Source organism: Girardinichthys multiradiatus, chromosome 7, assembly GCF_021462225.1.
Source record: "Girardinichthys multiradiatus isolate DD_20200921_A chromosome 7, DD_fGirMul_XY1, whole genome shotgun sequence".
Classification (NCBI taxonomy): domain Eukaryota; kingdom Metazoa; phylum Chordata; class Actinopteri; order Cyprinodontiformes; family Goodeidae; genus Girardinichthys; species Girardinichthys multiradiatus.
Window position 1 is genome coordinate 13482992 of NC_061800.1, and position 15417 is coordinate 13498408.

The following is a 15417-nucleotide window of genomic DNA, read 5'->3' on the forward strand; positions in this document are numbered from 1 at the left end:
TGATCCAAAACATAAAGCCAAATCTACAATGGAATGGTTCACAAATAAACATATCCAGGTGTTGGAATGGCCAAGTCAAAGTCCAGACCTGAATCCAATCGAGAATCTGTGGAAAGAGCTGAAGACTGCTGTTCATGAATGCTCTCCATCCAACCTCACTGAGCTCCAGCTGTTTTGCAAGGAAGAATGGGAAAGAATTTCAGTCTCTCGATGTGCAAAACTGATAGAGACAAACCCCAAGAGACTTGCAGCTGTAATTGCAGCAAAGGGTGGTGTTACAAAGTATTAACGCAAGGGGGCCGAATAATATTGCACGCCCCACTTTTCAGTTTTTTATTTGTTAAAAAAGTTTGACACATCCAATAAATTTTATTCCACTTCACGATTGTGTCCCACTTGTTGTTGATTCTTCAGAAAAAACAAACATTTTATATCTTAATGTTTGAAGCCTGAAATGTGGCAAAAGGTTGAAAATTTCAAGGGGGCCGAGTACTTTCGCAAGGCACTGTATAATGACCTTAAAGTTGGAATTTTTAACTACATTGTTTCAGATGACCTGTTTTAATCCTCTGCAAAATTATGGTGGATAATATAATATAATATAATTAATATAATATAATATCACCGTCCAGAGTTACCACGGACCTTTTTAAGGTCTGCTGCATCCATCTTTTTTTCTGGTGGCAGTCACATCTTCTCTATCTTAACATGTCAAGAAATCTATTTATACTAAATTTACTGATTTGCCAAAAATATTTGCTCACCCTTCCTAATCATTAAATTCAAGTGTTTCAACCTGTTCCATGACCACAGGTATTTAAATCTAACACCTAGTCACGCTGCTTCTACAATTTCTCTGTGAAAGAATGGGTAGTTCTCAGGACCTCAGTGAGTTTCAACATGGTACCACAATAGGATTCAGTGCAATGAGTAGGGTACTGAAATTTCCTCCTCTGCAACAAAATATTTCAGTCAACTGTTAGTGCTGTTATAACAAAGTGAAAGTGATTGGGAACTAAAGCATCTCAGCCACAAAATGGTATGCCACATAAAATCACAGAGCGGGGTCAGCAAATGCTCAGGCGCAAAGTGTGAAGAGCTCACCAGCGTTCTGCTGAGTCATCAACTACAGATATCCAAACTGCATGTGGCCATGGATAGCTACTTTTAATCATTTTCTATGGCTGAGAGGCATCAAAGCCTTACATTACCAGGTGCAATGCAAAGCGCCAGACGCAGTTGTGTAAAATACTGCAAAACTGGACTACAGCTATGGACACAGGTTCTCTGGAGAATTCCATACTTCCAAGTTTAAAGCAAAAGTTTGGGGATGCACTCTTCCTTTTTTAAATGGACTGCACACCACAGCACAAAGCAAAGTTCATGGAGACATGGATGAGCGAGATTGGTGTGGAAGAACATGAGTGGCCTGGAAAGAGTCCTAACCTTAAGTTCACAAAACACCATTAGGAGGATTTAGATCCTAGACTGCAAACCAGGCTTTCTTGTACACCTTTAGTGCCTTGCTTCACAAATGCACTTCTCAAAGAATGGTCAAAATATACACACTCCTAAAACTTGTGGAAAGCCTTCCCACTAGAACTAAAGGAGTTATAGCTGCAAAGGGTGGACTGACCTCATGATATACCCGATTGATTAGGAATACGATGTCACTCGATGGCGATGGCAGTTGAGGAAATACTTTTGGCAACATAGTGTATCAATGACTGCTGACTTTATATGTCTGGCAGTGAACAAGCCGTGGTGTTACTATTATATGGCAGAATCAAGCTCGCTTTGATCAATTTATCCACACACAAGTTGAAAAAACAAAAGAAAGTCTGGGGCATTTATTTTTGACAAGCCTCTCTTCTATTTGAAGCTTTAAGACAGTGTATAAACGTTATAAATATAAAACGTTTGATGGAGAATCCTTAACCGATGATTTCATCATTATCACAACAATATGTTCTGCTAATGGCTTTTATTTACATATTTAAACATGTTTATGAACATTTTCAATAATCATAACCACCTGTCACAACAAAGTCACAGCTTTCATAATTCTTTACACAGCCTTAGAGACACGACCAAATATGTACAAATATTTTTAGCATTTTTACAGTACTATTTACATTTTCCTAAATTTACATAAACATTTGGAGAACAATTCTGACACTTATTTTCTGCAAACTTTGGATAGTCCATTCATGGTGATGCTCCAAAGATGAGCTGGTTTTACTGAAGAAAGCAGCTTCTGATTATTCCTTATGGGCTTCTTGGATTTCAGTACATGCTGCACAATTATGAACCCTTAACTGATCAGTTCTTCTCAACTTGCAAAGTAAGAGCTTGAAGCAACATGTTGGAGGACAGTCATGCTTTTCAATTGTACCTGGTCTTTAGCTTTTTAGTTGCTTCAGCATTTCACACAAACATTCACATTTAACTGTCATAAGTTCAATAACGCAGTTTTCTCTGGATAAACCGCCATCTTGCCTCTGACTGGCATGTGATACCTAATCTCTTTCCAAAACATGGAAGATGGAAGGAGAGATGGTGACACTTGTGAGTCCTTTCCAACGTTTTTCTTATCTTTTCTCCACCCCGAACTTGTCCTCCGTCTTTGCCTCACCCCTAAAGCCTTCCACCAGCACACAGCACCCTGCCTCTTTCTCAGGTGGCGCACTGACTCTGGCAAAAGGGCCTGCTGAGCTGGGGTGATCTCCTCTAGTTCCACCAGAACCACCTGTGAGAACAGAGCTTGATTAGAATCTCTATGTTGTGCGTGCTGTATAATTTCAACATGAATAAAATTTGTATAGCCACTGAATCACGCAAAAAAACCCAAAAAAAAACAACTAATCTCATTTAGGTCTCTTTTTAACTTTTATTCGGCTATACTATACTAATTTCTATAATCCTTGTCAATTATGCATTGACAACTCTGTCTTACCTTTATGGACCCCTCAAGCAGTGCCCTGTTCATGGCTACCATACATTCCAGCTGCTGCCTTGTATCCGAAACGACTCTATCGCCACCATCAAATCCCACGCTGCCAGGGCTCTCACTGGTCTTGCTTTCGATTTTGTCATCTCCATCATTGATCTTTGTAATATTGTTGTTGTTACTGCTGGTGCTACTTGTGTGTCTTTTACTAATGAACGTGGAGGCATTGTAGAGCAGGAGAACACGGCGACTGGCCTGAAGGTTCTCATCCACAGAGTCCACAATGGCTGCGGGAAGACAGAAAGGATAGAGAAAGATAAGAAATAGAGAAGGGAGTGTGTGCAGAATAGGATGCTTTATATAAAGCATTCCATTGTAGCCCTAGCTGTATTTTTGGAGTTGATGCTGTATAGTGAACCTGCGCAGCCTCTAACATTTTTTAATAGTGCCTTTTATTTAGTTCCACCCATCTTCCATATACTCTGACCAGCCTACCTGTCATTGTAGAAGAAAAACATCCCCACAGCATGATTCCTCCACCGCCATGCTTCATGTTGGAGATGTTGTGCTTAGGGTGATGTGGAGTGTTATTATTTTCACCATAAAATTTTTTTTCATATCAACCGAGAAGTTTATTTTTGGGCTCATCTGAACACCTTCTTCCTCATGTTTGCCATGTGTGTTGAGGACCAAAATGCAAACAGTAAAGAGGCAGGTGCATGTGGAAGCGATGATTGAATGATCAAGATACAAAAAACAACAAACTTAAACACAGGGAACCAGGGCAAGCACAACAGTGGAATCAAGCAGTGAATTGGAGGAAACAGAGGGCATAGGAATTAAGGAGGAGTAATGAGTGAGATTGAAATCCTGTAAGTGCATTCAACTGTATGCAGATCAGCTGGGTGAGGACATGAACAGAGGAGCTAAGGTAAAATCACTAACACAGGAATGACCACAGAGGGATGTTACATTACAGTAAATCATCTAATGTAATGAATAAACACTAATGTATGAATCTAGAGCAACACATAAAGAACCGAACACAGGAAACAACTAAGAAACTCAAAACAAAAGAGTAAAACGTGTTTGGAACTGTGTGAACGACAGAAATCAAACTATGATCACAACTTCAAACTTGTCTAAATAAAAACCCATCCCCAAAAACCAACACACGATGTCAATTTATGGCCTGTGCCAATCTGCAAAGCACTTCTTATGGCTTTCTTTCAACAATGGCCTTTTGTTCTTGTCACTTTTCCATAAAGGCCTGATTGTGGAGTATAAAAAGGTGGTCAAAAGATTCTCCCTCCTGAGCTGTGAATCTCTGCAACCCCCCAGGGTTACCATGGAGCTCTTTGCCAATACATTGTGTCTGGTATGTTGGTCAGTTTACAGTTTTGCTGAACTCTTTGCATTCTCAGGTGATGGTGCTCCATAAGATGATCAAAGCTTGGATGTTGTTTTGAATCGTAACCCTGCTTTAAACTTTGCTCCAACATTATCCCTGACCTATCTGCTCTGTTCCTTGGTCTCTGTGTTGTTTTGTTCCCTAATGTTGTCTAACAAATCTTCACAGAAAATAGGTGCATTCATACTGAGATTACACACCAATGTTAAATTAACGAACAAAGCTACCATAGCCGCATGGGTGACTTACCCTGCCCCGGCAGGCAGTCACGGCCTGCTATGAAGAGTTTGTAGCCACAGGCCTGTTCCAACACTTTAGGCAGTGTTTGCAGGACAAACTCCTCCACTTCCTCATTAAATCCAAAGGCACCAGGATTAGGGTATGCCACATAGGCATCATACAACTTGCCATCTAGATCTAAGAGTGAAAAGTTCTTATTAGATGCATATTGTAACAAGATTTCTTTTCTAAAACAGACAACAAAATTGTACAGGGGGCACTTTTTTAAATTAGACATTGGGCAAAATCCCAAATTTTTAATTCTACAGGCTTTCTAAAGAGATTTTATTCCCCGCAATTTAAATTACTTACAACTGTACATAATGTCCTACATTGCATATGAATGTGGCTGGATGTTTCTCAAAATAATAACAGTACTAATAATAAAATAATAATATTGGGTTAAATGTCAGGCAGAAGAGCTATTCTTATTCTATGTAAATCAACAATAAATATAAATAAAGATATGAACTAATCCTATGTGGCGTTTTCTTATCACACTGGCCACTCAAAGCATTTTTGTACTACAAGCGTTTGTCCTATGGATACTTTAATGTTTTCTTTATGAAAGGAGCTGGAGTTAAACTCACAACCGGCTAGACAACTAACCTTCTGAAGTTAAGAAAACTAAATAAATCCAGTTCAAGCAAAGACCATTGCAATTGACTCATTGCAGACATTATGGATGTCTGCAATGAGTCATTTTTGCATCCAGCAGTTATGCATGTTGGACCCAACCCTTGCAAGTACTGACATTCTGCTGGTTAAATAACCGCCTGTGGCCCTATGGAATGAGAGGCGGTGACATTTTATGTGAACAAGTGCAAGCAGTCCTGTGGTTAGGTTGTTTCCTCTGTTTTCTTCGTTGTATAAACATGCGGTGAATCTCAAATACAACTTGAGATTTTATATCTTTGGATTAATGTGTGGGTATATGCTGTAGCTATTGGATCTTTTTATTTGAGGGGGTTGAGGGCTGTTGATCGGGTGTTTCAATTTTATTCCACTGTATGATCTGTTTTTGAGAGTTGTAAAATACACTGCACATTTTTTAGTTACACACTTGCTGTAAAGTGTTACCTTTATTTGCATAGAGAACTGGAAACACCCTCCTGAAACACAACACAATGTCTATCCTGAAGATATAGTAGACAGTGACGCTGATGATAAAGAGAGCAGTCACGGCACCCACAACTAATCCAAAGGGAAGTATGATGTTTGGATCTGTAAAGATAAGGAATAACACACATTAGATTAAAATCTTTTTACATCATAAGCGCATTTCGGTGTAACTAAGGTTTTCACTACTTAGATAAACAGACTTTGCTAATAAATATGTTCTGAAAACATGATCTAATGAATTATATTTTGTATTGTTTACTAAAATGAATTAAAACATACAAACAATATGTTAATTAAGAACATCTACATCAAATTGAATTTAAAACTATATTAACTTTTGTTTTTGAAAAATGTTTATAGTTTTATTTTTGAATGCCCTGAAACTGAAACTTACTTACAACAAACTGTCCTGATTTTACTTTATCAATGCCTTCATGGCTAAGAATCTAGCTGAATAATTCTCTATTAGGACAAGTAGAACATATTTACTTAATTGAGGAAATCCACTCATGTGGATTTAAACTGTTTTAAGCATCGCATATTTAATTTGAGGGACCAGAACAGGAAGTCAGAGCTAAAGTTGGGGAAGTCCATCAGGGATTTAAAAGCAAACAGAACGAACATTTGTAATGCGTAAGCAAACATTACAATGTTTTTTCCGTTAGCATTGACAGCGGAGCTATTCAACCACAGCACATAGGAAAACCAAAGTTTGATTACAGTTTTAGAGAACATGAAGCATAACTCCAACTCAGTATTTGTTTTCTACCTTGTTGTTGTTGTTCAGACCTTTATCTATACATGTGTCTATGTTCAGTCTAAACAGGATTATTGTAGATGTGGACTTTTCTTGATCTAACTTGATATCACTGTGTATAAAAAGATGCAAATTGGTACCCAACAGTGGAATCATTTCTAAATGGTCAGCTGAATACTGGCCAGTTGCTCTCTGTAACTTAGAAGAAACAAATTATGTCATAACACTGAGGTTGCTGGATTGTCTTTCAAGGCCATAAAATGAAAAGTCGTTGTACATTTATTAGATCTGATTCTCTTAAAGCAGAATTTCTAATTGTTGTTAGCGGTAGTGTTTGGTAAAGGCAACATGGCTTTTTACCTAGGGTGCCACTGTATTAGGGGACAGCATGAGTGTCTAAAAAAGGTATCTCTTAATTGTGCCATGGACAACCTTTCTATTTGCACTGTAAGATAACATTGCTATATACCATGGACAAGTAGTGGTGTTGACGTAGTTATCTGATTTGAGATTCCTTTTCAGCCTAAACTAAAGGGCTTTTTCACAATTTTTTGGTATCTGGGCTGCATTTGATCATCTCTAGTTCAAAATCTAAAATATCTGGCATAGTCAAATATGAATCATATAAACTGAGCAAATATTCTTAACAAAACACACATGGGGAATTACATAATCTTTAATTTTCTATTTTTGAGACACAAAAGCATAGATTAGACAACCGTGAAAGCTGTTTAAACACTGAATCTCAAAGTTATAGCATTACAGTTCATGTACACTAGCTTTACCTGTCGGTAACAAAGTAAAGTATCCCTCTGGAAAGCCTCGGGAACTGTAGGCTCGACAGGTATAGTTGAGGTAGAAATCCTCCCCCCTCAGTTCAGAGAAGAAAAGCAGCCGTTCTAACCACACACCTTTCGGGTCATCTTGGGTCCACAAACTGTTAAAAAGTCAAATCAGTAAGAGTTGAGGCCTTAAGAGGTTACATAATTGTCCACTGTTTGACTTTCGGTGGTTTAAACCAGTAAAAGAGGAGTTTTAAGGTACTAACCGCTGCTCTGATGTGTAAATGTGTTCAGATGGCTGGGTTTTGGTAATTAACCCGTTTCTGACCAGCCAATAAACGTCAACAAATGGAATTCCAGCACCTGGTACAAACACTCGACACCTCTTTGTAAAATTTGATCCTAAAGAAAAAGAAAGAAAGAACAAATGATCAATATTTAAGTAGAATTTGAGTAAAAGCATGCAATGATGATTTCCTCATCTCAAACAATTTATTGAAACAAAAGCCAACAACAATAGTGGCTGTACCACAACAAAAATTTAATTGTCTCAAAAACTTGTCATGTGTCCTTGAGCATCAATTGCAGCATGATAATGACATCTCATGCTGTTCACAAGTCGACTTATTGTCTGCTGAGGCATGGTATCTTATTATTCTTGAAGGGCGGTCCTCAGGTCATTAAGGGTTCTAGGGTCCAGAGTTACGAGCTTCTAGAGGGCGACTCAGCTGATCCTATAGATGGTATTCAGATTTGGAGAAAGTGCAGGTAACTCAATTCGAGGTACCCCAGTCTCCAGCAGCCGTTCCCTAATGATGCAACCTTGATGAGCTGGTGCATTGTCTTTCATGAAGATGAAATCAGGCTTGTGTTGTTCATGCAGGGGACTTGATTAATGGTGTTATTTAGGTAGTATGGGTTTGTCACTGTACCCTTCGCAAAGTGTAGGGCTGTTCTGTATTGACTAGACCCACCTGCCCACACTGTAACACCACCACCAACAAAGGCTGTCAGGATGTGACATTTTGGACTTTGTTTGTGGTTTTGTTTTGCTAGATGTTTCTTGTTTTGAGGTTTGAATTCATGTTTATGGCTTTCTGTTTTCTGACAGTTCTGGTTTCCTTTTGCCTCCCAGTGTGTTCTTCTCTTGCCCTTAGTTCCCTTGGCGTTTCTTTCCTATTTATGTACTTAGAATGGTTTCATTATTATTATTATAGTCCTCTGGTTTCTTAGCTTTGCTCTCGTTTTATGTTCATGTTTTGTATTGGTTCCTTTGCACTCTCCTATTTATTAGTTTCTTTTCTGTTACTCCTCTCGTCATTAGTTTTCCTCTTTTAGTTATTAATTACTCAGTTTTAGTCCCCTTTACATTCATTGTCCCTCTTAGCTTTGTTTCGTCTAGTTTATCTTTATTCTGCAGTCCCTCCCTTATAGGTTAGCTTTAGTTATTGCTTACTTTCATTCTTGTCCTCGTTTCCTTTGCTTCATTCTTAGTTTGTTCTATCAGTGTTGGTTTAGGTTTGTTTACTTTTGTAGTCAGGGTTTCCTGATGGTTTCTATTTTTCTAAGTTCTTAGGTTGTTGTGTTCCCTCCAGTTTCTCAGTTTCCTTCAGTTCATGTCTATTCTTGATTCTTATGCTTTAATTTATCTTGGTCTATAGTTTTATTTAGGTCTGCTCACTGTCTTGTCTTTTAGTCCCTTTCCTCATGCTTTAGTTTTACTAGGTTCACCTGTTCCTTCTGCCTCTTGTCACACCTGTTCCCTGTTCCTTTGATTACCTACCCTTTGTATATTAGTTAGTCTGGTTCATGTGTTCTTTGCTGGTTCCTTCGTTCACTACCCTTGTCCATGCCTTGAGTTCCGCATGTTCCTGCAGTGTCTCTGTAAGTTGTGGATCGCTACTCTGGTCAGTACCTGCAGTGTTTTTTGTTACGCTTTGAACCCTTTTTGAATAAAGCTGAAGACTGCTGAGAATGCTGCTGCCTAGCTCTTGTCTGCGCTTTGGTCCACCCCAAAACCACACCGTGACAAAGGCTTGACTAGTGACAATATTAGCTGATGCATAGCCCTTCCCTTGACATCTCCAACATTGCTGGCAGCCACCATTTCTGCTCATTGTGAATCGACCTTCATCAAAGAACAGCCCCGAGGCCCACTGGTTCCTTGTCCAGTGTAATTGCTCCATGGCCCATGCAAGAGAACGATGTCTGTGCCTGGAGGTGGGGCCGGGCACCCTTGCAGCTTGACTAGCATGCAGAACTCACTTATGTAAACAGTTTTGAATGGTCTGATATGACACATGGGTACCTCTCACATCCCTTAAATGTGCCTGTTTAGAATGTTGCCTTTAAGCACATTTTTAGAGAATAGAAAATCTGATTTAAACTGATTACTGATGTAGAGAACCTCTTCTGAGCACTGCATCGTCAAGCAACAGTTATAACTAAAAGTTTCAGTCTTTTTCCTCATCAGTTTGAAAACAATATGTGCTTCATAGAAGACAGTGCTGCCATTAAGGCAGGTATTTTCAAGTAGGGTTGCATTGAAAGAAATATATATTATTTTGTTTTATTTTCTTCAATAGCAGACATGCTTGAAAAAGAGCAGTATGGAACAGTAAACTATAAAAAAGCTATAAATAAAATTACCACTTATTTCCGAGTGTTATGTAGTCAATGTTTATAAGAAGGGCTGTTTGGACAGGTTTGAAAATGTGTGTGTTGTGACCTAAATAATCATATTTAAAGTTGAAATATCAATAAAAAAAGAGGAAAAATTCTAAATCTAATTCCTTAATGTCTAAAATGTGTAGCTGAAATCCGTTTCCCACAGAAAGAAGACAAGGAAGAACAGGTTGTTCAGCAAATAATACTGTATCTGTTATACTGTCAGTATAAATATTTTAAACAAATAAACATATATTTCTGAAACAAATGGTAAAAAAGAGTCTCACCTTTTTCCCCCTTGATAATTTCATTTTCTGGTTCATGAACTTGTGGTACCAAGGAGTATCCATCTGCTAAGACAAGAAAAACATTAGTTACAAAAAATGTATGATTTTCTTTGTTGTTCATTTTTTTTGTTTGGTCAAAGCAAATAAAGAAATGTGCCACTGTCCTTTTTTGTGATTGCATGCTGTTTTAGTACAAACTATAATTCACAGCATACACAAGTATTGTCACAAGTGTTTCTAATAAAACACTGACAATTATATAACGAATCCAAATAACATTATGTCAATAACTTTACCAGACCTTTTATATCTGAATTTGTTGGGGGGCATGTAGCCTACGACAGCCTGCGTCATGGACTAAGGCCTCCTTACATGGGTCACACACTTTATCCTTGCACCACCGCCCAGTGGTGGGTCTAGACCACATTTATATGGGAGACCAGGGTGGGTGTTGTGTTTTTTTCATGGGAGCACAGATCAAAATAATGAAACGACATAAACTAGGGCAATATTTTATTGTTTAATATATTAAATGAGCCAAAAAGCCACTTGTGGCTCTGGAGCTGCAGGTTGCTGACCTGGTTTAGTCTAGCAGAAGTCTAACTGAAGCTAAAAGTGCAACACCTTAATTTTTTATTTAACCTTTATTTATTCAGGTGAGTTGATTGAGAACCAGCTCTTATTTACAACAAAGATCTGAACAAAATGCAAATAAAACAATACACTATTCCGCTAGAATAATTGTCCAACTGGAAAGTGAACCTCCAACCCAGTCTTAAGTGTTTTACAACCTCTACAGGTTTTCTTCCAGGATTAACCTGTGGCTATCTCCATCCATTTTCCTATCAACCCTAGCCAAACTCCCTGTCTCTGCTAAAGAAAGCATATCCACATCATGACTGCCATGGTTGCCACTAAAGTGTTTCACTTTGGGGATGAACACGGATGATGTGCAGTGCTAATTTTCTACAACACAGCATTTTTCATCTAAGCCAGAAAAGGTAGTATGATTGTAATTGTTGTCTCCTCTGACAGCAATTACACACAGCTAGTTTTCTCAGGCCAATTAGTTACAAACAAAACTTCCAGTTCATTCAATAATAACAGAGACTTCAGCATTACTGTAGTTGAGCTAAATGGTAGCAGGCCAATAAAGGAGGTTTTCCAATCTTGAGAGCTATTGGCTGTGGCATTGAGTTGATAGCCTTAGCATACTACCTGCTATTATAATGATCAATGTGATAGCAATTTAGCACAGTAACTGCTGCAATGTATCTCCTTTTTATAGATTGTATTGATTCATTGATGTCTGAATCAGAAGTTGCCTTAAGAACAATACAGCCTCCAGTTGTCATGTTTTCCTTACAAGAAAAGGGTAGCATGTATGTGTAATGTTTTCTTCACTGGTTATAACTGTTCCAAATAACTAATGTCCTCAATGCATGCCATAGTCCTCGACGCAGGCCGACTATGGGTTGTACATTTTACGCTTGCGCCACTGGCACACTCTAACTAATGTCCTATATAAGATAGTTTAAAAAAAAAAAAAACTCTGCATGAGTTTTTATCACTACATTTTTCCTTTTTATACATTAAAACACTGGATGTTTAAAAGAATAGGTTGTAAAAATAATTTTTGCTGTTATGTATAAATTTAGGAAGATTTCCATGTGATCTCACCTTTGACCGTTGCATCAATAGTCTCCGACACAGATCTTGCTATGCCATCGAGGGTAAACATCAGAGTACAAGTATATGTACCACTGTTTTCACTTTCCACCTTGAAAAACGTCAGTTTATTCCTGTCCCGGAAGATGTGCCTGGCCGATTCAACCAATATGGGGTCACAGCCCTGGGTTGGATGAAAAAAGACAAAAGTTTAACTTTTTATATTCACCAATAAGATTTAATTATTTGACATCTCAAAGAGGGCGTGATCATCTTTATTTTCTAACGGAGGATAAAGTATGTTTTTATGCCATTTTAACCACTCATTTTTATACTTTATTCCTAAAGAAATAGAGCCGATTTATTTGAACTCTTCTGGTTCTGCTAAGAGGCCCTAACCAGTACTATACTAAACTGTTGCAAAAAACTATCATGCAGCATGAAACCAGATTTTAACATACACTGTATTAAAATTACTATATTTCACTGAACATTAATATAAAATATAAACATGATTATAATGAAATCCTTTAGCTTTTGACCCAGTCCAATCCTGACAGCAGGTTACATTTACTACTTATAACCTCTGTAGAACCTCACTTGAAAAATTGAACTGAAACTGGACTAACCCTTTTGGTAACTGACTGGTGAACAGAGAAAGGGGAGGGGAAAATGTTGCAGCAACATTAAAATTAAAAAGGGAGATCTTATTTCTCCTACTTTAGCTTGCCTTCATTGGCTCCCTGTTAAATCCAGAATAGAATTTAAAATTCTCCTCCTCACATATAAAGCCCTTAATGATCTAGCTCCATCATACATCAGAGATCTGATTGTTCCATATGTTCCTAACAGAGCAATTCGTTCTCAGACTGCAGGTTTATTGGTGGTTCCTAGAGTCTCTAGAAGTAGAATGGGAGGCAGATCCTTTAGTTATCAGGCTCCTCTCCTGTGGAACCAGCTCCCACTTTTAGTCCATGAGGCAAACACCCTGTCTACTTTTAAGGCTAGGCTTAAAACGTTCCTTTTTGATAAAGCTTACAGTTAAAGTGGCTTAGGTTATCCTGAGCTATCTCTGTAGTTATGCTGCTATAGGCTTAGACTGCTGGAGGACATAATGACCACTTTCACCCTCTTCGCTACATTCTCACACTACTCTCCAATTTTGCATTATTTGCTGTTATTTTAGCTTTTAACTCTATGTTCTCACTCTGTTTTTTCTCTTTCTAGAAGCTACATCTGGCCTTGCTCTGTGTTAAGCTGTGCCATCTTCCAGGAGGGGACATCGGCCAAGTTGCTGCTTAATATTCACAACAACTTAATGCTCACCTTCTACCGATGATACACTTGGCCCTGTCTTTCAGTGTTTAGCCCTGTCTCTCCTAGACATAGCTACTGGCTGAGCTTTACTGTAACTAACTGTATGCACTCTTTCATACTCTAGACTTGAAAACTGGCTGAGAATCCATCTGCCTAGCTGTCTTCCTCTCCTAGATGAAGCCACTAAAGGAGCTATAACCTTTTTTTCATATAGAAAGTACTCCTGGATCAGTGCTTCTGTGTTCTTTTTGTGTCTCAGCTCTGTTCTCTCAAACCCCCAGTTGGTCATGGCAGATGGACGCTCATTGTGAGCCTGGTTCTGCTGGAGGTTTCTTCCTGTTAAAAGGGAGTTTTTCCTCTCCACTGTTGCTACATGCATGTTCAGTATGAGGGATTGCTACAAAGTCAACGCCGGTGACTGTCCACTGACTCTCCATGCTCATCCAGGAGGAGTGACTGCTACAAGTCACTGACTCGATGCAATCTGCTGGGTTTCCTTAGATAGCAAAATTTCCAATTTAGGATTAATTGGAATGTATGTACCCGACTTGAAATGTGTATGATTCGATTGAACTGACTTTGTAAAGTGCTTTGAGATGACATATGTTGCGAATTGGTGCTATATAAATAAAACTGAATTGAATTGAATTGAAAAGAACCTCTATGCAGGAAGAAGGAATAAGCATTTTATTTTATCAAGTCCTGTGGAAATTCTCTGACTCAGTGTATATATGTATGTATTTCATTTTATTACAATGATGAAAAATGCTAGAAAACTATGCCTGCCTTCGTGTGAGAGGGACTACATGTTCATATTTATTTGGCTTATAAAGAATTTGATGCTACTCACTTTGTACCACTTGAGGGATGAGCGGATCCCATAGCTGTCCAGTGTATCAATATATTCCCTCAGAGGGCAGTTCAGGGTGTCCGCTACTCCTTCTGTCAGTTCTTGACAGGCTTTCTGTGGTCTTCCGCACTCTCCAGCAACTGGCAGATCTACCAGCAGCTTAGTGGACTGCATGTAGCACTGAGAAGGAGTTCTGCAAGGATTAATGATGCAGTAAGATATCAAGTGCAGCCTAAGTCTTTAGCATAAAAACAAAGTGTCTATCTCAAATGTATTTTGCATTAACTAAGGTAACTTTTATATATATGTTTCCTGATTTTTGTTATCATTTCTCTTCAAATGGCAGCTTTTGTTTATTATAAAGAAACTGTTGGTGGCCTGTTATACTGTAGGCACTACCAGTGTGTGAGAAAACAGAAGTTTTGTGAAAGCTAGGTCACACAGTTAGCTGTGGTTAGAAAGATGGTGAGGGAGAGGTGGCATGTTTAGCTTGTCTTTTGATCAATTCTGTGAAAGTGACAAACCACAATGTCACCTTGTAGCACACCCCCTTCCTCTTAGCTGCAGTCAGAGTAAAAATTCCCCAAAAAGAGAAACATCTTATAAATTCTTGACCCCATTTGTATTGGGAAATAGAATAACCAAAACAGTCTGTGGAGTACTAAACCAGGTGTGACGACACCTCTGGTCCACTAGTTGTCTCTCCCTTTGCTGTTTTCTCTTCTTTTGCAGGAAACAAAATTCTGGTTAAGTAGTTAGAGGGCCATTGCTACTGTAACGCTGTGGCTTCAGGGGTTCCGTGGGTTACAGGTAAAATTTCCTATTTGGTTTTATTGCATTGGGTTATGTGTCTTACATAGGTAATTAGATGCTAGTTGCATGACCACTGTGGGGGATTTTTTTTGAGCGATCTACCCCGTAAATAATGGGATGCAGCGTTTTTGACGTGCAACCCCGTTGTAGGTCTCAACACATGGTGATGGAAATAACACGCAATCATGTTTAAAAAATTACGTGGTGGCTTAATTTTATGGTGTGGTGCCGTTTTGTGCATATTTTATCATCAAGATGCTGTCATCATTCCTGGGTAAAGACAGGCAGACCGCCTCAGAAACCAGTCCAGATGTGTGCAGGCACCATCTGAACCCAAATGACCCCGGCCCAGACCCCAACCCCCAGGATCCCAGGATGAAACAGTTCCAACTCCCCAATGGATTTGATCTCAACCCCATGAACCTCCCACCCTCGATGAACTCCAACATAAATTTCCCCGCATGGCCATTCCCCCAACCAGGACACAGGTATCAAAGACATGCCTCAAAACCCA

General features: G+C 38.8%; 1 protein-coding gene across 8 annotated transcripts in view; it reads right to left on the bottom strand.

Annotated features, from left to right (window-relative positions):
• Positions 1-1969: 1969 nt before the first annotated feature.
• Positions 1970-15417, bottom strand: part of LOC124871071 (interleukin-1 receptor type 1-like) — a 52712-nt gene continuing 39264 nt past the window's right edge. For 7 of the 8 annotated variants that reach the window (XM_047370054.1, XM_047370052.1, XM_047370053.1 and 4 more), the window contains 9 exons: positions 14091-14283; positions 11936-12107; positions 10256-10321; positions 7568-7703; positions 7305-7456; positions 5721-5864; positions 4611-4778; positions 2957-3237; positions 1970-2749 (listed from right to left, as the gene is read on the bottom strand). In XM_047370054.1, the coding sequence (XP_047226010.1) occupies positions 2453-2749; positions 2957-3237; positions 4611-4778; positions 5721-5864; positions 7305-7456; positions 7568-7703; positions 10256-10321; positions 11936-12107; positions 14091-14283 (1609 nt within the window). In that variant the 3' untranslated portion in view covers positions 1970-2452. The remainder of the gene's footprint in view (positions 2750-2956; positions 3238-4610; positions 4779-5720; positions 5865-7304; positions 7457-7567; positions 7704-10255; positions 10322-11935; positions 12108-14090; positions 14284-15417) is intronic. The other variant, XM_047370051.1, reaches the window with a different exon arrangement.